Source organism: Gekko japonicus, unplaced genomic scaffold, assembly GCF_001447785.1.
Source record: "Gekko japonicus isolate JY-2015 unplaced genomic scaffold, Gekko_japonicus_V1.1 scaffold1291, whole genome shotgun sequence".
Classification (NCBI taxonomy): Eukaryota; Metazoa; Chordata; class Lepidosauria; order Squamata; family Gekkonidae; genus Gekko; species Gekko japonicus.
Window position 1 is genome coordinate 392099 of NW_015172043.1, and position 21864 is coordinate 413962.

Genomic DNA, 21864 nt, shown 5'->3' on the forward strand with positions numbered 1-21864 from the left:
ACATTTCCGTGGTCATGTGGCCAGCATGACTAAACACCAAGGCGCACGGAACGCTGTTACCTTCCCACCGAAGTGGTACCTATTTATCTACTTGCAATTTCTTGCTTTCAAACTGCTAGGTTGGCAGGAGCTGGAACTAGAGACGGGAGCTCACTCCGTCATGCGGCACCCGGGTCTCGAACTGCTGAACTACTGACCTTCCACCACAGCCTGCAGTTCAGTGTCTTAACCACTTGAGCCACCGCAGCTCCATGCAAAAGCTTATACCTTGAATAAAACTTTTGGGGGGCATTTTTGCATTTGTGTGTATGTGTGTTTGTGTGTTTGCCCATGCCCGGAAGTCCTGGCAACCTCTGGAGACTCCTACTGGGGCATGGAGGATGTTCAGATGTTTATGAAGGTTGGAAATATAGAAGAGCTGTTTAATTTGAAGTTAAGAATTTACAGTGCCATAAATGGGTGTAGCAAGGAGGCGACGAGTGTGCCCCCCCCAAGACCTCCGAATATAGGGAGAGAGGTTATTTGGCCTCTCGCTGTAGAGGGGTTCTCTACAGCGCCCACAATCGGAGGCAACCCTTTCAACTTTTCGTTTTAGGTACAGAAGAAGAAAATAGATAGAAGAATCTAGCATTATGTGAGTTAGTAGAAACTGTAGTTTTCGTGTGGTATTATGAGGACTATTAAGTTATGGGGAAGTTGGACGGGATACACAAACGGGTAAGATAGGGGCATATGAAAAGAAGAGGGAATAAAAGAGAGAAATAAAAAAAAATCTTTGGCTGTTGTATTAGTACCCTCAGATGATTTTTTTTTTTTTGTATCTTTGTATGTTTGGTTCAAGATTGTTTAAAAATGGAAAATGAGCATATCAATAAGATGAATAGTGAACTATGATTGTGTTAAACGGATATACTCAACAATAAAAAGTGAATTAAAAAAAAAAAAGAGAGAAGTGGCTTGATAGCCTGCCTCTGGTCTCCTGGTCCTGGTATTCTTTGGAGGTCTTCCATTAGGGTTGCCAGCCCCCAGGTGGGAGCGGGGGATCCCCTGATTTGGCAGGCTCCAATCCGCTGCCGGCCAGCTGGCTGGCGGGAGAAGCCCCACCCCAACACCCGACACAATATCCCCACTGTGATTATGTCACACGGAAGTGACATCATCATGCTGGGGATGCCGCACAGCGATGCTCTAGTATTTTGGGCAAAACTCTATGGTAACCAATGTTCCCTGTAAGCTGTGGAGTCTTGTGAGCAAAAATTCTACTTTGTGAGCAACTGGTACTAAAGTTCTGAGCGAGCGATTTGGCTGCTGCATAAATTAGTTTGCTCTGGAGCCATTCTTCTTGAGCTAAGACAAAAATGTGTGAGCCGGAGGCTAAAAAACTGTGAGCTAGCTCACACCAGCTCAGCTTAGAGGGAACACTGGTAACCGTAGAGTTCTGCCCAAAATACTAGAGCATCACCGCATGGCATCCCCAGTGTGATGATGTCACTTCTGTATACCATCATCATGTTGAGAATGTCATGTGCAGCGACATTACCCTGCCCCCGCACTCCCAGAGAGTTCCCTCCCACCCCCTGCTGGGCAGCAAAGAGGACCTGGCAACCAGTGTTCCCTCTAAGGTGTGGAGTCCTGTGAGCAAAAATTCTACTTTGTGAGCTACTGGCATCAAAGTTGTGAGCGGGCGATTTGGCTGTTGCATAAATCAGTTTGCTCTGGAGCCCTCCTCCCTGAGCGGAGACAAAAATGTGTGAGCCGGAGGCTAAAAAAACTGTGAGCTAGCTCACACTGACTCAGCTTAGAGGGAACACTGCTGGCAACCCCATCTCCCATCCCAATACATGCCAGGGTCAAGATCTGACGAGATCGGGCTTGCCTGGGCTATCCAGGTCAGGCCTTGAATAAAACTTTGTTGGAATTCCAGAGTAATTATCTGCTCTAAGGGCTTGCATACAATATCTTAATAAATCTTACAACAACCATTACTATCATTCACATATTGCAGATGTGTGGCTGAGACTGAAGGATAATGGCTTGCCCAAGGCTATAGTGAGTGCACAGCAAAGGAAAGATTTGAATAAGAAAATCCCTGGTTTCCAACAGCAATTCTTAGCCACTGCTAGTTTTCAGAGCATATACAGAAATTATATTGGAAACCTGGAACACTAATGTATTGCAGTGTTTCATATACTGTATTCTGGCACCTTTTTTTCTAAACTTGTACCAAAATGAACAGCAGCTGTTAATAATTCCATCACTGTAGTAAAGAAAGGAGATGGAGGCCCCGGTCAAACCGGAGAATTTGCCCCTTGGGAGGGACGGATCGGGGGCGCATCAAGCGGGCGCGATCATACCGCAACATCTGGGAAGTGGCGCGCACCCATCCCCGATCCGTCCCTTCCGGGCGAAGACGCGGCTCAAAAAGGTAGCACCAAAAGAGTACTACCTACTGGTTGCCGCGCAGCAGGGGTGGGCGTCTGATCACCGACACTGCCCGTCTCTCCTGCAGCATGTAAGGTCCTGTTAATAATTCCATCACTGTAGTAAAGAAAGGAGGTGGAGAAGACAGAGAGAATGCTGGCGTTATGTCACAGTCCCTACTAGCACGAGTGTATGAGATGCCTGCATTATCTCCCACATTGTGTACTTAGGGTGATTAATGAACTTGTTTATAGCACATGCAGTATTTTTCAGAGCTTCATGTGCTCCATGTTGAGAGCAGCAAAAAGGGGAAGTCCTGCCTGGGTAAAATAGAGAGACAGATAAGCATCAGAGTCCAGGAAGAGTTTATGTTACAAAAGGCAAAGTGCAGCTCAGACATACTGGGTGTATTAAATGTTCAGTATGGCAAAGAGTTAAACAATTCAGTAAGCAGGAGAAGATTCCTAAAGGTTTTCTTTAGAAGAAAAAGAGAAAAAGAGTTGGCTTTTATACCCTGCTTTTCTCTATCCTAAGGAGTCTCAAAGCAGCTTCCAATTGCCTTCCCTTCCTCTCCCCACAGCAGTCACCTTGTGGGGGTAGGTGGGGGTGAGAGAGTTCTGGGAGAACTGTCCCTGGCCCAAAGTCATCCAGCAGACTTCATGTGGAGGAGTGGGGAATCAAACCCAGTTTTCCAGATGAGAGCCCACTGCTCTTCACTGCTGCACCATGCTGGCTCTCTTTAGAGTGCAGATCCTACAAATAGTGCTCAAAGGATTGACAGATCTCCAGGCATGTAGCTGAACACATGAAGCTGCCCGGTACTGAATCAAACCCTTGGTCCCTCAGCATCAGTAACTGTCTACTCAGACTGGCAGTGGCTCTCAGGCAGAGGTCTTTCACATCAGCTACTGCTTGGCCCATTTAAATCTGGGATCTTTTATTCTGGTTTTACTTCCTATTAATTGTATATGGATTTTAACATTTGTATTTTGTCTTATGGCATTTTGCCTTTTTTGCACATTGCCCAGAGCCCAGCGTAAGCTGGGATAAGGCGATTAATAAATTGAATAAATAACAACAACAATAACAACAACCTGGGATCTTCTACTTGCCCAGCAGATGTCCTGCCTCAAAGCCAAAGCCTCTCCCATAGTGGAGATGTACATAATAAATCCATATAATGAGCACTAAAAGGTAAAGGTAAAGGTTCCCTTGCTCGAAAGCCAGTCGAGTCCGACTCTAGGGTTGCGGTGCTCATCTCCGTTTCAAAGAGCTGGGGGGGGGGCCGCGGTGTCCAACAATCCAGTGGAACTTCCAGCGGCTGCCAGAAGGCCTTTGGGGGTTTCTCTCTGTTAAAAAAAAAAAAAAAGAGCTCATAATGACGTAAAGATACTTGATGGAGAAGGAAAATTGGGAAGATGTGAGTAGGAGGCATGCTAGCTAAATCCGTAGATGATGGTATTATTTTGTATGGTGGCACAAGATTCCATTTTCGGTTTTGCTGCAGCAGACTAACATGGCTACCCCTCTTGAATCTGTCTCTGGGACTGTCAGCTTTCATAACTACTTACTCAGCTGGCAACTCTAGCTGTCACCAGTCAATATACCGTAAGGCATATGGGAGTGGTGCCCATTTAGGCTAGTTATTACATTCTAGTAAATGTAAACTGATTTTGGTTGAGCTAAAATATGACTTATATTCTTCAAGCATAAAGAATATTGAAACGTTTGTAATTTGGCTTTGGAAAAGACTTATGTGACATAGAATATACATAAACAATAGTTAACCAAAGTTCCTTTATTGCTCCATCATGGAAAATCACTTTGGCTCACTGCACATTGAATGCCTGAGTTGTTTGTGCAATTGGTGTCTAATTTCCTGTGTTTGTTCAAAGATCATCTCCAGAAGGTAAAAAGAGTTAATGCTGTTTGTTCAAGTGAACTGAGAGCCATTCTAGAACTCAGCTACCTATTTTAAAAGGCAATTCAATGCCACAATCAATCTTATTGTCAAAGTTAATGTTTGAGGTCAGTACAGCCTCTCATAGAAAAGCAAAACAGGGAGAGATGAGTACAATACTTTAATAGGACATACAACACTTCAAATTATCAACATCAATAAAAATTTAGCTGGAATATGTAACTGGATGAAATGTTATATTCTTGATTTAGAGTTGTTTCACAATAAGATCTAAAAGCAGTGGCAGTAGTGTAATTCCTGGGGCACTCAAGGAAGCGATGGTCCACCCTCTCCTGAAAAAAACATCACTGGATCCAGCTAAACTGGCCAACTATCGGCCGGTCTCCAATTTGCCCTATTTGGGCAAAGTACTGGAGAGAGTGGTGGCGATTCAGTTGCAGAGCTTTATGGACGACACTTCCATGCTGGACCCGTTCCAGTCTGGCTTCCGGCCAGGTCATGGGATGGAGACGGCACTGGTCGCTCTCACAGACGACCTCCAAAGGCATCTGGATCGAGGCAGTATGGCGGTATAGGTGCTGCTGGATCTGTTGGCGGCGTTTGACACCGTCAACCACCAGTTACTGATCCACTGCTTTGCCGACACTGGAATTCAAGGGCTGGCCTTGCAATGGCTTGTCTCCTTTCTACAGGGTCAGGGACAGAGGGTGGTGTTAGGGGAGCAGACGTTCCAGAGGCACCCGCTGCTGTGTGGGGTGCCTCAAGGGGCAGTGCTATCCCCAATGTTTTTTAACATCTACATGCACCCCCTCGCCCAGATTGCCCGGAGGCATGGGCTGGGGTGTCAACAGTACGCTGATGACACCCAGCTATATCTGTTGTTGGGAGGCCGGTCTGACTCTAGCCCAGATGACCTGGAGTGGGCGCTTCAGGATGTGGTGGGATGGCTTAGACTGAGCCAATTGAAATTGAATCCAACGAAGACGGAGACCCTGTGCCTGAGTCGGAGCGGGTTGGGGGTAGGGATCCCACTATGACCTTCGGTGGGGCACCATTGGTGCCAGCGCCGAGGATTAGGAGTCTGGGAGTGCTCCTGGATGCCTCCTTAACAATGGAGGCCCAGGTAGCAGCCACTGCCAAGGCGCCCTTTTACCATCTACGGCTGATTAGGCAGTTGGTTCCCTTCCTTGAACGCAATGACCTAGCAACAGTGATCCACGCAATGCTCACCTCGAGATTAAACTACTGCAACACTCTCTACATGGGGCTGCCCTTGTCCCAGATCCGGAGGCTGCAGCTAGTGCAGAATGCCGCAGCCAGGCTGCTGATGGGTCTCTCTACACGGGACCGCATCCAGCCTGTGCTGAGGATACTGCACTGGCTGCCTATAGCATACCGGATTCGGTTCAAGGTGCTGGTTTTAACCTTTAAAGCTCTATATGGTCAGGGGCCTGCCTACTTGAGGGACCGCCTTTCCCCACATGTGCCCCAGAGAGCACTGAGGTCAGGGTTGCAACAACACTTGACCCTCTGTGGACCGAAAGAAGCCAGGCTGAATATCACCAGAGCCAGGGCTTTCTCAGTGGCGGCCCCATACTGGTGGAATGAGCTCCCAGAGGACATCAGGGCCCTGCGGGACCTTTTACAGTTCTTCAGAGCCTGTAAAACAGAGTTCTTCCACCAGACTTTCGATTAGGAGCCACCACTGATGAATGTGCCCTGGAACATCTTCTGGTTTGAAACTTAGAACATCTTCTGGCCTGAGACCTTGCTGGATGCTACTCCTATCATTGGGTGTGATTTGGATTATCGCCATCATCTGTTGGTTTTTATCTGTAACTGTTGCTGTTTTAAGCGGTCTTGTATTTTTAACTGTTTTATCTCTGTATTGTTTACGTTATTTTAACCCTATTAGCCGCCTTGAGCCAGCGTGTCCGGCAAGGCAGGATATAAATAGAAATAATAAATAAATAAATAAATATTTGAGCCAACTGTATTTTTGGGGCTTCTTCTAATGGAGCAACATGACTAACTGAAATTTACCACATGAACCAGCATGGTATAGTGGTCACAGGTTCAATTACCACTTCTGCCCCGGAAGCTTACTGGGTGACCCTGGGCTTGTCACACCCTCTTAACTTTACCTACCTCACAGAGTTGTTGTGAGGATAAAATGGAGGATAGGAGAATGGTGTACATCACTTCGGGACTCCATGGGGACAAATGCAGGGTATGAATGAAGTAAATAAAATAAATTACTACCTGCAATTTTTGTCAAGAAAGATGAGATGCACTTTTAATAAAGTCATGCACAGAAGCCTAGCCATGCAGGGTCAAAAAAGTTTAACCATCTGTTTACTAAAACAGGTCTAAAATGGCTATGGCTTACCTGCAATGAGTTCTTGGCTATAGTTAACTTGTTTTTGATTGGGGGAAGGGTTTTTTATATGTTGCTTTGACTATTTGTTTGTGATTATGTATTATTAAATGACTTATGCCTTGCCTTTCTCACTATCAACAGTGACTCAAGGCAGCTTACAAAACCAGCATTAATTGGAATAACATACAGTTAAAAACATGGATCTAAAATACTAATGAGATATCAATGAGAGGTTGCTTTTTATGTTGATTGTCCGTAGCTGCCTGGAGGATTGTACACAGTGGAGAAAATGGGACACAAATATTTTAATAAATAATTCAGTGTCAACTTGACCAACACGAGATGGATTGCAAGACCTGAGCAAGGCTGTACATGACAGGACATTCTGGAGACCATTATTATTATTATTTTTAAAAAGAGTTTTATTAGTTTTTTCAAAAGTGAAAGAAAAGAAGACAACAACTGCAAAGAGAGAAAGACTAACATACAGCAAATATGGAGGGGGAAGTGAAACTGACAAGTGAAATGGCTCACAGCCATTTCAGCCAAACAGTGGGGTGGGTGCACCTGTCAGCTGTTAGGCTGAAATAACTGTGAGCCATTTTACTGGTCTGTTTTGCTCCCCCCCCCCCGCTTGAAAGGGGGGAGGAGCAAAACTAATGGTTTTAATAGCTCACAGCCATTTAAACCTAACAGCTGATGGGCGGACATGCCCCACTGTTAGGTTTAATTGGCTGGCAGTCATTTCACCGGGCCGTTTTGCTTCCCCCGCTTCCAAGCAGGGGGAAGTGAAACCAACCGGTGAAATGGCTCGCAGCCAATTAAACCTAACAGGTCAGCTATTGGGTTTGAATGGCCCGAACAGCTGAACCAAACCAGACAAAAGTCCGGTAAATATTCCTGGAAGGCACCTTCCCCGAACATTGGTTCAGGGGCTCCAAACCCGGCCAAGTTCATGCCAATTTTTGGCTCGTGAACTGGTTTGTGCCTATCCCTACCTGATGGCACATAACACACAGTGGTAGTGCTGAACCATTGTTAGGGTTGCCAGCTTCCAGGTAGTGGCAAGTTACATTGCTATGGTGATTCCCCCCCCCCCGGTTATTATTGTTGTGGGGGATAAGGGAAGTATGTTTTACATCCAAAGTGGAGTAAAATTTTATGCTGTCCATTGATTTAAACATCTTCCAGAGACTCCCAGGACTGATCAATATGTAAGGTTTTTTGGATGTACACCCTGAACTGATGAATAATGGTCAAATCTATATTAGTGATACAAGGAAGAAGAAATGCTTCAGAATGGTTTTGGAGTTAGCACCATGCTTCATTTCTTTTCAAAAACATCATGCTGGATGTTTTCTACCTCCAATCACACTGACCAGAGCGCTTTCCATCTGTCAGGAGCAGTTAGGTTTGCCAACCTCCAGATGGGACCTGGGGATCTCCTGGAATTACAACTGATATCCAGACTATAGAGATATCAGTTGTAATTCCAGGAGAGCAAATGGCTGCTTTGGTGGGTGGACTCTGTGGCATTATAGCCTGTTGAGGTGCCTCTCCTCCTCAAATCCCACCCTCCCCAGGCTCCACACCCAAATCTCCAGGAATTTCCCAATATGGAGATGGCAGCCCTAAGAACAGCTGATGTCATGTTGAAAACCAGATGTTGGAACAAATATTATTAATGGAACTACAAAACAGCAGCAGAGGTGAAGTAAGGAAATCTCACTGCTTCTTGATACCAATTGGAGAAGTATGTTTCAAACTCACTTCTTTGATACTGGCAACCTGTATCCAAGCTGAACTACTTCAAACTTCTGGTTAGATAATAACTGATAACATAACTGATGCTGCTGTGTACAAAAACAATTTTTGTGTGCAGAAAACTGGCATTGAGAGCCAGTTTGGTGTAGTGGTTAAGTGCATGGACTCTAATCTGGGAGAATCGGGTTTGAATCCCCACTCCTCCACTTGCACCTGGCTGGATGACCTTGGGCAAGCCGTAGTTCTGATAAGAGCTCTTCTTAAAAAAGAACAGTTTCTGTCAAAAGCTCTCTCAGCTCCACCTAACTCACAGGGTATCTGTTGTGGGGAGGGGAAGGGAAAGGAGTTTGTAAGCCGCTCTGAGACACCTTTGGGTAGTGAAGGGCGGGGTATAAATCCAATCTCTTCTCTTCTATTGATATGCTCTCTCTATCATTGTAGCATTACACTATTCTAAGTCCATTAACTTCAGTGCACTTAGAAGAGTGTAACTCTGTTTAGGACTGTCTTGTTAGGCTAGAGCATTTCCCCTGACATCTAGTTTTTTGTTTTTGTTTTTAATCTGGAGGGAATTTGTGGCATGGAGGAATATTCAATAATATCAGCTCTCACTTGCAATCTGAAGTGGCACGCAGGTTTACCACTGCAGCTCATAAAGAATAAGGTCTTTGATTTAAAGTAGCACAAAAGAAGAAAGGGGGCCTTTGTGCAATTGTGTAAGTTATGTCCAAGGCCAAACTGAATTAAGGTCTTAGTGTTATGGTACACTGATGTACTAATTCCTCTATGAACAAAACCCAGAAAACACATACCAGCATATTGATCCTTTACTCTTCTTGTGCTGTTTACAATCTTGTTGTATTTGAGAATTTTGTGCAACATTTGTTAAAATATACAGTAAATGCTGATAGGGAGTTTATTTATACCTCCCTCTCTCCCTCCCTCCCTCCCTCCCTTCTCTTGTTGTAGCTCACAAGAAGAAAATAACAACAACAACAACAAAACCAATAAAAGGTTTCAAATTAGATATAACAATAGGGAAATAAAATTTACGAAAATAATTGAACTGAATTGGGTTAAACATTAGAACAATGCTCTTTATATGGCATTGCACATAAGCTCCCTCAAGCAAGGCTCTGAAGAGGCGGTATTGAAATATCCTATATAAGTAAATTAAAATAGAGGAGGAGTGCCTCTAAAAGGACAATGGCATAAAAACAGGATAACTGGTAAAACACAGAGGAAGAAGGGTTGTCTAAAGGCTTTGGTAAATAAAACACCATTACTTGTTACAGAAAAGATTGTAAAAGTGTAGTGGTTAGTGTTGAACTAAGATCCGGGAGACCCATGTTCTGCCATGGAAGCTTCTGGATGACGGGGCCAGTCACACATTCTCAGCTTAACATATCTCACAGAATTGTGTCCAGGATGAAATGGAGAAGGGGAGAATGTTGTAAGCCACTTTGCGTCCCATTGGGGAGATAAGTGAGGTGTCAGTGAAATAAAATAGATTAACCCTGTAGTGAAAGAGTTCTACAATATGGATATTTTAATGGATGAATATATTTTTGTATTAAAAGGCCAATTTTGTGTGGGGATTAAAAGAACCAAAATTCCATTCTTTGTGGATTGGGCAGAACATCCAGGATTTGGCACATGGATGATTGCCAATAGGTAGCATGTCAACCATCAGTTCAAAGGGGGGACAAGTGGTAATGTTTCTTCCTGACATCTTTAAACCCCCATTCTAGAGAGACGTGTGGACTACACTTTGCCCTGCACCCAACTCCAAATGTTCTGTGTGAAAAAACACAAAGGATCCTAGGGAAATATATAATTAGTCTGGACCTTTTTGGAGGACACATTTGCATAAATTCCCCACTTTATGATTGGTCAAAGGGCCTTCCTCTTTTCTTTTCTTTTCCCAACCTATCATATCGTATTCTTATCTAGCAAGGTGCGTTTATTGCCCTAGTTTTATAGGCCTCAACAGCAAACATGTAAAACAACCTTTGGCCCTTTCTCATTTCATTTCTGCTGCTGTTAATTGTTCACAAGCAGAAGTACCAGCTGGGGCAGATGGGTGTGTGGGTGGAAGAGGAGCCAAGACAGGGAACAGAAAGACCCTTCAGAGAAGTAAAGTTTGACTGAGTTGGTGGGCTTATGACAAACATCCTTCCTTCAGCCTAAAATGCCAGTCATGTAGCATCTGAGACTGAGACAACGAAGGCATAATGAGACAACAAAAACTGGGTCAGACATTTTGGACACTTCTACTCTTTACCCAGCTGCTTTGGCAGACTGGTGAGGGAAAATGTTCGAGAGAGGATTGCCTGATCAATGTAATGATGCTGCATGACTATGACTTCACTGTGACTGCAGAGGACATAAAACCAGCTGTGAAACTGGGGTTGCGTATGTTGGAAGAAGACCTGAAAGGTATGAGCACTGTGTAACAGCATTCCAGTATTCTGAGTGTGAGTGTGTGTGGTGCCTTTGGGGTATTGTCAGTAACATCTTAAGCAGAGTTACACCCTCTGACTGCAACAGACTTAGAAAGGTGTAACTCCCTTTAGGATGGCACAGTATATCTCCTAGCTATGTGAGCCAAGCAATAACCAAGATTGTTCCTATCTTTCAAGCATGCTGGGCCTTTCCAGAAAGATGGACTTTTGTTAACATTTGTGATTATTTAGACTGAATATTGGGTAGAATTAGAAAATACTAGTTAACTAGAATGTTAATTTTTAGAAGCTGAGTCTTGTCTTCTGTATTACTTCAGGTGCTCACCTATCCTTTAAAAATGAGTAAACTAGAACAAGTTTGTTCCACTCCCAGGGAAAATGCTCCACCAGGCCATAAGTGTTTAACTTCTCAGTGCTGTATATTTATATGGGATTTACACACTTTCTCTATCTACCACTGAAGTGTACTTCTCTACGTATCAGAACAAACAGGAAACATGTCCTCACACTACAACAAGGCTTACGCATAAAGATACATAGGAAAATTGGTGGCAATTATAATTCCATAACTGGGGAGGGGACCCAGGAGGACTGACAGGGGAGGGAAATCTACCCCCCCCATACACCATTTGCTTCCCTCTTTTGTTTCCCCCCCTCACAGCTCCAGCTCTCCTTCTTCACCCCTTTTCCTCCTGGTGATAGTGCTAGGCACCATTTCAAGTTTCTACAATATCTGCTTACGCACAGACATTGCTTTTAACATGTTTGTGTTTTTTATCCACAAAATATTATTATTATTATTATTTAAATCAGCTTTCTGAAAAGCTGAAGGTTCCCCTAGGTTTGCAGAACACTGAACGATAGTTGTGGCTGGCTCACAGAACAGATATCTTCATGGGGGAGAGGGGGTCAGCCCTTGGCTACTAGGTATAAGGACATTCCACTAATATCCTTTTTGAAGACAAATAAATCAGGCAAGTATTTGATTAGCCAAACATGGCATCAATTCAGATAATTATTTGAAACATTTGCTTTACAATTAAATACCTAATTCTCCTGCTTTCCTGTTGTAGCAAACAATGTGAGTGTCCATATCGATGCAACATTTGAGAACTCCAGCACATCTCTCTACCTCTCAGAAGGCTGCCGCACTAGCACTTGTGAAGGTGTGGAAATCATGAGGCGGTTATATGTAAGTATTAAGACATTTCTGTAGAAATAATCTTTTAGATTCATGTAAACAGTGACTGGGATGTAGAATAGTATCCTGTCAGATCTCAGAAGCTAAGCAGGGTTGGTACTTGGATGTGAGGCCACCAAGGAACATTTTGCAGTTGAAGGCAATGGCAAACCATCTCTGCTTCTTATTTGCTTTGAAAGCCCCTTGCTGTGGTCGCCATCAATCAGTTATGACTTGACAGCACACACATACATACATAAATAAATAATAACTGAGCATTCTGGTCAGAACCAAATGTAACAACCAATAGAGAAGTATAAATTGTTCTTATAATGAGAGAATATCTTATGATAATGTATCATTTACAAATTACAGTCCTGTTATATATATCTGCATGCACAGCCCTGATGATATTACCATTCTCTTACATTAAAGCTCCAACTATTCCTTAAGCACATATCTATATAACACATGTAGGATCTAGTCTCTTAGGCAATATTTGGCCCTTTCAGCACTCTCCTTTTAACCAAGCAATTCTGCACTAAAATTGAATTCAGCTTTTTTTAAAATCCAGGTTTTCCTCCCATTCTGCACTATAACCGAGTCCAACCTTCTTTTTATCCCAGTCCCCCCCCCCCCCTTCTGCATTACATTACCTTCCTTCAGTGGTCAGCCCGGTTTCAGCCTGTTGTTGCCCCATGTTATTTGGAAGCTGTTTTGCTGTGGACTTAAATGGCCTCAACTTGAACACTGTGAAAATCCAGAGGGGCAGGCAAATGCAAAAAGGACCTTTATCTTCCTATTCTTATTGCCATTTTTCACATCTTCTTGATGCTTGTTCCATTGCCATAGTAGCATTTTGCTTCTGGATGGTGTTTTTACCCCTCTGGATTTTCCATCCTCTGCTGATGGTAGTCTTCTTTTTTTTTAAATTACAGAATAGTGGCAGTCTTGGGTGCACTGTCCTGGGTCCCACATGTACCTATGCCACATACCAGATGGTCTCGTAAGTATTTGGCAAACATGCTGTATTTGAGGATAAAATGTTGAATAAACTCAATACTTACTTTTAAGTCTAGCGGAGGCATGCATTCAAGGCCTTATATTTCCCACCTCCAGGAAAATACCTTGAAAGATATGCCTCTTTATAAAGCTGGAAAAGTCAAATGTTATGAGTGCCTTATATCTCTTCCTAAATTAGAGCATCTTATGATCACACTATGATATCTCTGGCATTGCAGGAATCTGTGTCTTCACTATTTTCTGCTATTCTGATCCAGGCTTTTCAAAGCATAAGTAAGGCAGTGCAGTGTTTGGGTGGAGTTGCTCTCCTGCTAAAGAAGCTGGTTTGCAACTTGTAAGTGCTGTTAGAATGATCCATATTTATCGAGGGATGTTCAGATCTCAATGGTAGCATGTAGCACCTTTAGCTATCTAACGCTCGTGTGCCAGTTGAAATTTTCCCTTGAAAGCCAAGATTTGGGCACTGGTATTCAAGCTCCGACTGCATCCAGGTTAGATTACTGCCATGTCCTCTACATGGGGCTGCCTTTAAAGGTGTCCAGAAACTTCATTTGCTTCAAAATGCAACACTGCTAGCAAGAACCAATTAAAGAGAACAAATCTCACCAGTATTCAAAGAACCTCACTGGTAAACAATTAATTTCTGGGCACAGTTTAAAGCAATGGTTCTTGCCTTTAAAGCTGTAAGCAATGTGGGACCAGGGTGTTTAAAGGTCTGCCTAGTTTGGTCTGCGCCATTGCTCCATGTGCTTCTACCTTCAGAGATGAGTTGTGGGGGGGTTCACCAGGGTCAGAACATTTCTGTTGTTAATGCCTGGTTTGTGGAGTGCCATCAGGGATGTTGGTCAAAAGACTGTCACAACCAACGTTCAGTTCCCAAACTGGCAATAAATCCTGGTTTGATAGAGATTGCTCTTGTGCACTCCAAGAAATCCATTGAGCCTGTAGGCATACTAATTCTAAGAGATTATTGACTATCCTGATTACCCAAAAGAGGCAGTTTAAATGCCTTATCCAGTATAAAAAACAAAGGCTATTAAAGTAGGCCAGATTACAGCCATTAATAACCATGATGCTTCTAATTTTTGGACCCTAGTCAACAAGGGCCTGGAGGTAACTTGTAAAATACGCTGCCATATTTCTCCCAGTAATTGGGAAAGCTATTTTGAAAATATTTTTGGCTCTGCCACCTTGCCTGCAAGTACCAGCATATATAATTTATTAGATAATCTCCCTCCCTGCTCCCAACAACAGAGAAAGAAATCAGGGGCCTCTACATAGCAGTACATCATTAAAATAGTGGCCCTTTCCACATTACTGTTCTAAACTAGATATCATTCGTTGTTGGCCCGATTTCAAGTAAAGCAATACAGGGATGGGAGTTTCATACAGTGAATTTCCTTCTGTTAATGAGCTGTCTCTGAAGCGCTATGATCATTTCAAACAGTGCCACTTCTCCTCTTACCCTTTTTTCACCATACAATCTTCCTTGGACTTTTTTTTACATTCTAAGATTTAGCGCTGTAGCTCTTCAATAGAATCAATGCATCTCAATGGTTTAGCGCTATAGTGCTCATCTTAGAACATTTTTAAAAGACTGAGGAAGATCACATAGTGAAAAAGGGTGGGGGGAAGCAGCATTATAGAAAGCACTATGGGTATTTTAAACAGCACACCACAGCAATTCAAAAGCACAATGAAGCGGTTGAAAACAGAAAAAAGCTGTTTCCCTCAAAAGTGGCTCAACTACACTTTGTTAACCTGACACAAGTGGGCTTATATGAGCAGGTAAATAAATCCCACTAGCAGTTGGTTACTAAAACAGGTCTGTCTGGAATGACCAAAAAAAAAAAAAAACATTAGCAACCAGTAACTAAAATGGAATACAAAGGCCTTTTGTAAAGGGTCAATGTTATAGCTGAACTGGAGAACCCAGGACTGAGAAGACCAGGGTTCAAATCAGATCATCTAGGCTACTGAATGACTTTGGACCAGTCATTCTCTTTCAGCATACCCTACTTTGCAGTGATGTGAGGGGGGAAATGGAACCATCCCCTCCAAGTATACCACCCTGAGCTCCTTTGAAGAGGGGCAGAATAAATGAATGATCAAATAAAAAGTTCAAATTAGTAAATCTTAAATTATTTTAAAATACTGCTGAAAAAGAAAAGTTTTGCACCTTCACAAAAAGACAAAGGCTTTGTGGACTTCCTCAGAAAACCTATCATCTAGTATAGGAATGGGCACTGGAAAAAAACTCACAAAGAATATTGCGAATGTGATCTGCACAGCAGCTTTACTTTGATGAGACATCTATAAATACAGCACCCACACTGGAATAATCTTCTTCTCCTTTTTCTTAGAGTGGAGACAGTAATGGGCCTCCCTCTGATCTCTGCAGGGAGCTTTGGGCTGTCTTGTGACTACAAAGAAAACTTAACACGGATGATGACGCCGGCCAGGAAAGTGAGCTATTTCTTGGTTGATTTCTGGAAAAATTCTAGACTGCCATTCAAATCTGTCTCTTGGGACTCTGCTTATATCTATAAGACAAATGATATCGCTGAAGACTGCTTCTGGTAAGGAATTTTCCTTATATACCAGCTCTCTATAAGGCGTCAAAACACAGGATGCTTTTATATATGAGACTTAAATCATGAGAGTAACATCTGTGTAAAAGGCTAAGCCTTGCTGAGATTGTTTTGTGAACATAATTAATTTTAATGGAATTCCTGCAAGAGAAACCCCAAATTTATTAAGTGCTTGCTCGCTAGCATTTATTTTTCTCTGGTGCAGGGTCACAGCTAGGGGTTCAACCAGCCTAGAGGCTGGAAGAGGCATGAATGGATCTTCAGCTAGGGTTGCCAAGTCGGGTGTTGCACCACAGCGGGGGAGTCCTGGCTGGCGTCTGGAGCGTGCCATAGAGTTTTCCCTCGGATGACCGTGGCCCCGCCCCCAGTGTGCCCGGCATGGTCGCGTCACTTCCGGGTGATGCGCACGTCGGGGTGGGGCTCCCCTTGGGGCCTGATCTGCCGGCGGCGGGGAACGGGCCTCTGGGGTGGGGTTTTCCCCGCCCCCCTGGGGGGACTTGGCAAGCCTATCTTCAGCACATTTTTTGTTCCTTTTTTTTGGACATATATTTATTGGGTTTTTATGCTTAAGACACATACATACACACAAGACAACAACAAAAAAAACATAGTTACGTCTGGTACAGGGTCACATACCAATTTTATGTTCATACTCTGCCCTCACAGCCCTCTTTTTGTATATCAAACTTCAATATACCTCTATAAGCCAGGGAAAATTTTTGCATCACAAAAAATAGTCAACCATCATTACAGAAATACTAACTTCCAGTTCTTTTTTTTTTCAATCTTGGTTTCTTGCACCATAACAAAATTAATTAACAAAACAAAATAACCTGAGTATTAAACTTAAACACTATGCTCATCATTTTTCATTCTCATTGCCGGGTGGAATAACAAACCAATGTGTTCTAACAACTACTTAAATAAAATTTCCCACTACTACATCTACACAATTACTTCTTAATCAATCCTAGTTACTGCCTAGTGCTCTAGTCCCCAACTTAACTTCCACACAAAATTTAATTTATATATTAATATAGTATGCACACTAATTCTAATCCACCTAAATCATAATAATACCTCTGTTATTTTCAATGAATTTCATTTCCAATTACATAGGAACACACTTTGGGTTTCCTCTCTATCCCTTTCTTTGCAATCCTCAATCTACTTCTAAACATAAATTCCCAAACCAAATTATAATAAAATATCCAACACCTTAATTTGTGTCAGTCAGAATTTCATTTATCATTTACTTGTGGTACAGGGTCAACTACCAATCTTAAATTCATACTCTGCCCTCACAGCCATCTTTTTGTATACCACACATCAATAAACCTCTATAAACCAGGGAAGATTATTAAGTCACATAAAATAGTCAACCATCATTACAAAAACACTACATTCCAGCTCTTTTTTATCTTGGTTTCTTGCATTTTCTTCCAAATGTCGCAAGTTCTTGTACTCCTGCACTTCTATGCTTAATAGTTGAGTAACATCTGAGTCTCTTTCCTGTTTTGTTTCCTTTACTTCAGCCTGCTGTTGCAATCCTTGTATTTACGCCTTATTCTCCTCCGCCTCTGCATTTAAACTTTGAAGATTTTTAAAGACATTTTCAAAAGCCAATTTATATACTAGGTTCACTTCTTTTAACAGGTTTTTTTGCAGTTGTTCCCACATGGGATCAAGAGATTTGGTATTTATAGAAGTAATGGGATAGACATGGTATAGCAATAGAGATGTATGATGCAAGGTTGGACATGAAACTATCAGCGTCTTAATGCGATATGTAGAAACTTGGAATTTGTAAGTACGTGTCGTATGTAACGCTTATTTTCCTTTTCTTTATAAAAACAATAAAAAAAAAGAGATTTGGTATCTTGCTCATCCTCCTCAATAGCGTCCACCGCCTCCATTTTTTCCCCTTCCCTCCAGCACCTCCGCGTACAAAAACTTTAAACAAACTTGTATTTTCCTGGGGTTTACTTGTAAACCAAACTCTTCCGACAGCAATAATACTACCAATAATAGTCCTTGACAGAAAGTTCTCTCTCTTACCCCCTTCCCGATTCTTCAGGTTTCGCCATTCTCTCCCAAACACAGTATTACGGCCATCTGTCCATATAACAAGGAAAATACACCGGGGGTGTAACCATCCACTCTCTTCTTTGACCAGGGTCAGCAACAGATAGACTTTTCAATGTAAAGCGTCCACTCGCTTAAACAAAAAGGCTTAAAATAAAGGGCTGGCTGCCGCTAATCAGGAAACATGGCGTCCATGTCCCTGCTTTTCTGACGCTCCCACTTCGAGGCACGCCGGCTTCACCCCCTGTTCTTGCCAAGAACACGGGGGGGGGGACCGACAAAGCCTCCTGCAACTCGGTCTCCCCCAGGAGACCCAGCGAAGCCCTCTCGGAGCCCGAGAGGCTTCAAAAGAACATCAGAGAGTCAGGCGGCTTGGGAGCTCCCGAAAAACCGCCGGTCGCAGCGCCGCACCCGGAAGCCTCCCCCAGCACATTTTTTGTTCCTAAATAGCAGTTTTGATATCCAGACTCAAGTAGTTCTTTGGAAATGCTGTTTGCCAACTTATATACAGGTTGCCTATATGTTTCCCTCAACGGGGCAAATAGTTACCATTTTAAGGAACCATATGAGGTTAGGAAACTGTATGAGGTGAGACAGTGTTAGGCCCTCCTTCCCCCACTCTACGGCCTCAGCCCAAACAGTTGTCCCTCCAGTTACTGCTGTTTAGCTCAAAATATGTGCTGGGTTCAACAGGGAAAGCTGCCTAGGGTGTAACTCTCTTCAGGGAGAAGAGAGCATATTAGGAGATGAAGATGATTTTGTGCTTTTGACCGATTGTAAAGTATACATGCTTGAGAGCAATGCTCCCTCTAAGCTGTGGAGTCTTGTGAGCAAAAATTCTACTTTGTGAACTACTGGCATTAAAGTTGTGAGTGAGCAATTTGGCTGCTGCATAAATTAGTTTGCTCGGGAGCCATCCTTCCTGAGCTAAGACAAAAATCTGTGAGCTGGAAGCTAGAAAACTGTGAGCTGGCTCACAGTAACTCAGCTTAGAGGGAACACTGCTTGAGAGTGCCTGTCTTCCCACTTTCATGTTGCTTGAAATAAGTTCATATGGTGACAGAACCAACATTTAGTTTTCTAGAATTGTAATTGCAACCAAAGCAAGAGTGAAAAGTAGACTTTTAGTCACGGTACAGAAATGTCTAGTTACAGCCCTGAACTAATGTATACCTTAAGGACCTTAAGGACACTGTCAGCTTCAGTTCTCTTGGCCTGTGTTTAAGAAGAAATCCAGTTTCTGTTAGACTCACTTTAAGGAAGTTTATTCAAACAATTAGGCATTAAAATGCATGTCTGCCAAAGTACACTGAATATGCATTTTTATTTATTTGTTTTGTATGATCCACACACCCCTCATCAAGACTCAAGAGGGAAATATCACATATCCTGAGTATTGGATATGTTACATTTTATATCTGGGAAACTGTGATTTTTTTCTCACATGTTCACTTTGTGTTTTTATTGCTGTGTGGAAATATGGTTGTACAGGTGACACCAATTGGATGCTGTCTCTGACAAGCTATCTGACAGCTTGTGCTGTGATCATTTTTAATTGGAAACATATTTTATTTACTGTTAGTTTACCATCCGTATGTTCCCCCATTATTCATCCCCAGTGCTGGACTCTTCACTAGGCCTGTTTGCTATTTTACAAGGCTCAACCATTCGATGGTAACAGGAAAGACAGAATGGTGGTTGACTTTGTTTGGCTACAGGGCTCCTGTACCCTTACAAACTGCCTGACATGCAGAAATTTAGCAAGAGACATTTCTGTCTTCAGTTAGCTGAACAGAAGCACAGAAACCCTACTAGACAAACAAACAAGGAACCGTAGCAGCAGTAAGTCAGGGAAGGGGCCAATGTCTTGAACAGTGAGAAGTGGGCTCAGACTCCTACACACGTTTTCCTTGTGTCTCCTCCATGTATATGATGCTGACTTTCAATCAGGTTGTGTTTATCATGTAGTTGCCCCAGCATGGCAAATAGCAGCTCCCCAGAGATTATTCGTATCAGAAAAATGGTGTGTAGGGAAAGGTTTAAATTCCTTCTCCTTGTGTGCTGTGGTCCCAGTCTAATTCAGACCCTCATGGTGCACACCCAGGGGTCATTTCATAGAAAAAGAGCTAGGGGGACTCATTAGCATAACTCATTAGCATATGCCACACACCCTGACATCACCGGAAGTGTGTCCTCCCCACAGCCGGCGGCGACCTCCAGCGGGCACCAGCAGGGAGCTCCAGGCCCCGCCCTCCCGCACCTCACCCGGGGGGATGGCGTCCCCCCGCGTCCCCCCCAAATGACCCCTGTGCACACCTCATCAAAAGTCCTTGTGGCAGACATAGGGAGGACATGAGGAAAATGTAATGTGTAGTTAAGCCCTTCATAGAAAAAGGAGGAAGGAGAAAAGGAGTATGACCAGAGACTGTTCATATAAATGGTCCCTGTCCAACAGACCCCCATGCCAAGGATTAGGGCCAGACCACCATAATAATGAAACATTTCCCAAACACTTGTTACTATCCTTAGTTCAGGTACTGGATCTTCAATCCTATTCGTATCAGGAAAGCGTGTGGCAGTGGTATTGCTTTAATTTTAAAATACAGTGTAGGAAGGAGAGGGGGAGGGAAAATTGAGCTCCCCTCTCTTGTTTGTTCCTCTTCATGTAAAAATAGACCTCCCAATTCATACACAAATAAGCTGATACCTTAAAAAATGTGTGCACACTCTCATCATGCCTTGTTTGACACTTAGCTTGTGCCTTTCAGTGCCCTCTGTCAATGTGTTAGAGGTGCTCTCCTGTTTGGAAAAAGCATGGATCTCTGCTTAAGGGAGGCTATGAGGCCAGTGTTGAGCCAGCATTCCAGTCTCCCATAGCCTAACATTTTGTTCAACTGTGTGCTGCTGAGGAAAAGATGATATGCAGATGCACGTCCTATTCTAACTTCAGGTATATGAATGCCCTAGAAGCTGGAGTTACATACTTCTCTGAGAAAATAAAGCAGCGGGAGATCATAAGGACGCCAGAGCTGCTAAAAGATTTACTAAAGGATCCAACTCGAAAAAGCAATGGTAAGGAAAGATGGGGAATTCTTTTGACCACAGGTTACATTACCTGCGTATTACATTTTTTCTGGATCTCAGCAGGTGAATGTTATTCTTAGTAGAGGGAAAAGGTGGATTATTTTCACAGAATCCTAGCCCACATTAAACCAAAACACCAGGGGCAGATTGGCCATTAAGGTGATCAGGGAAAACCTTGGCTGCAAGCAAAGGGCAGTCCTCATAGCTACCATTGCCACAGGCTCATGGCCTGTGCAGCTGCTACAAGTGAGCTAGCTGCCCTGGCCCCATGCAGGGTGGGCAAACTGACTCCCTCATAATCAAGCCCCCTGTCCGCATGTGGTAGGATTGAGAGGTCTTACTTGGCTGCCAGGGGGGGGCTCCCTCTTTGTCCCCTGGAGTTTTTGGCACACACGCAAAGTGCACACACCACAATGACATCACCCAGAAGTGACATCATCACACAGGACATGATACAGGAGGATGCTCTATCATTTAAGGGAAAACTCTATGGTAACCATAGAGTTTTTTCTCAAACGTTAGTGTCTCCCTCACAAAGTGCCCTGCACAATAATGTCACCTCCAGGTGACGTCATTGCACAGGGCATGTAGTTGCGAACAGGGCTTTTGGGGGGCAGGGTTCCCCCCACTGGCTGGCTCAGGGGTAGTGGATTAGAGCCCCTGAAAGTGAGTAAACCCCTGCCCCCACTGGGGGAATGCCAACCCTACCATCTGGGGTGGGTGAGCTGCAGTGGTGGTGAGTGAACCATCTGTCCCAGCCTCATGCAGGACAGGCAAACCACCATGATTAGTGAGCCAGCTGCCCTGACCCCATGCTGGGCATGTGAGTGACAGAGGTAGCCGCTTGCCCACCGCACATGGGGCCTATGCAACTGGGTTGCTCATGGTGGCTCCCCTGCCTGGCAATGAGGCAGGGCAGCTGGCTTGCTCACCACAGCAGTGAGGGAGCT

General features: G+C 43.5%; 1 protein-coding gene across 1 annotated transcript in view; it reads left to right on the forward strand.

Annotated features, from left to right (window-relative positions):
• The first annotated feature begins 10834 nt into the window (after positions 1–10834).
• Positions 10835–21864, forward strand: part of GUCY2C (guanylate cyclase 2C) — a 99889-nt gene continuing 88859 nt past the window's right edge. The window contains 5 exon segments of the mRNA XM_015420687.1: positions 10835–10925; positions 12025–12143; positions 13070–13141; positions 15525–15733; positions 20781–20902. Of these exon segments, the coding sequence (XP_015276173.1) occupies positions 10835–10925; positions 12025–12143; positions 13070–13141; positions 15525–15733; positions 20781–20902 (613 nt within the window).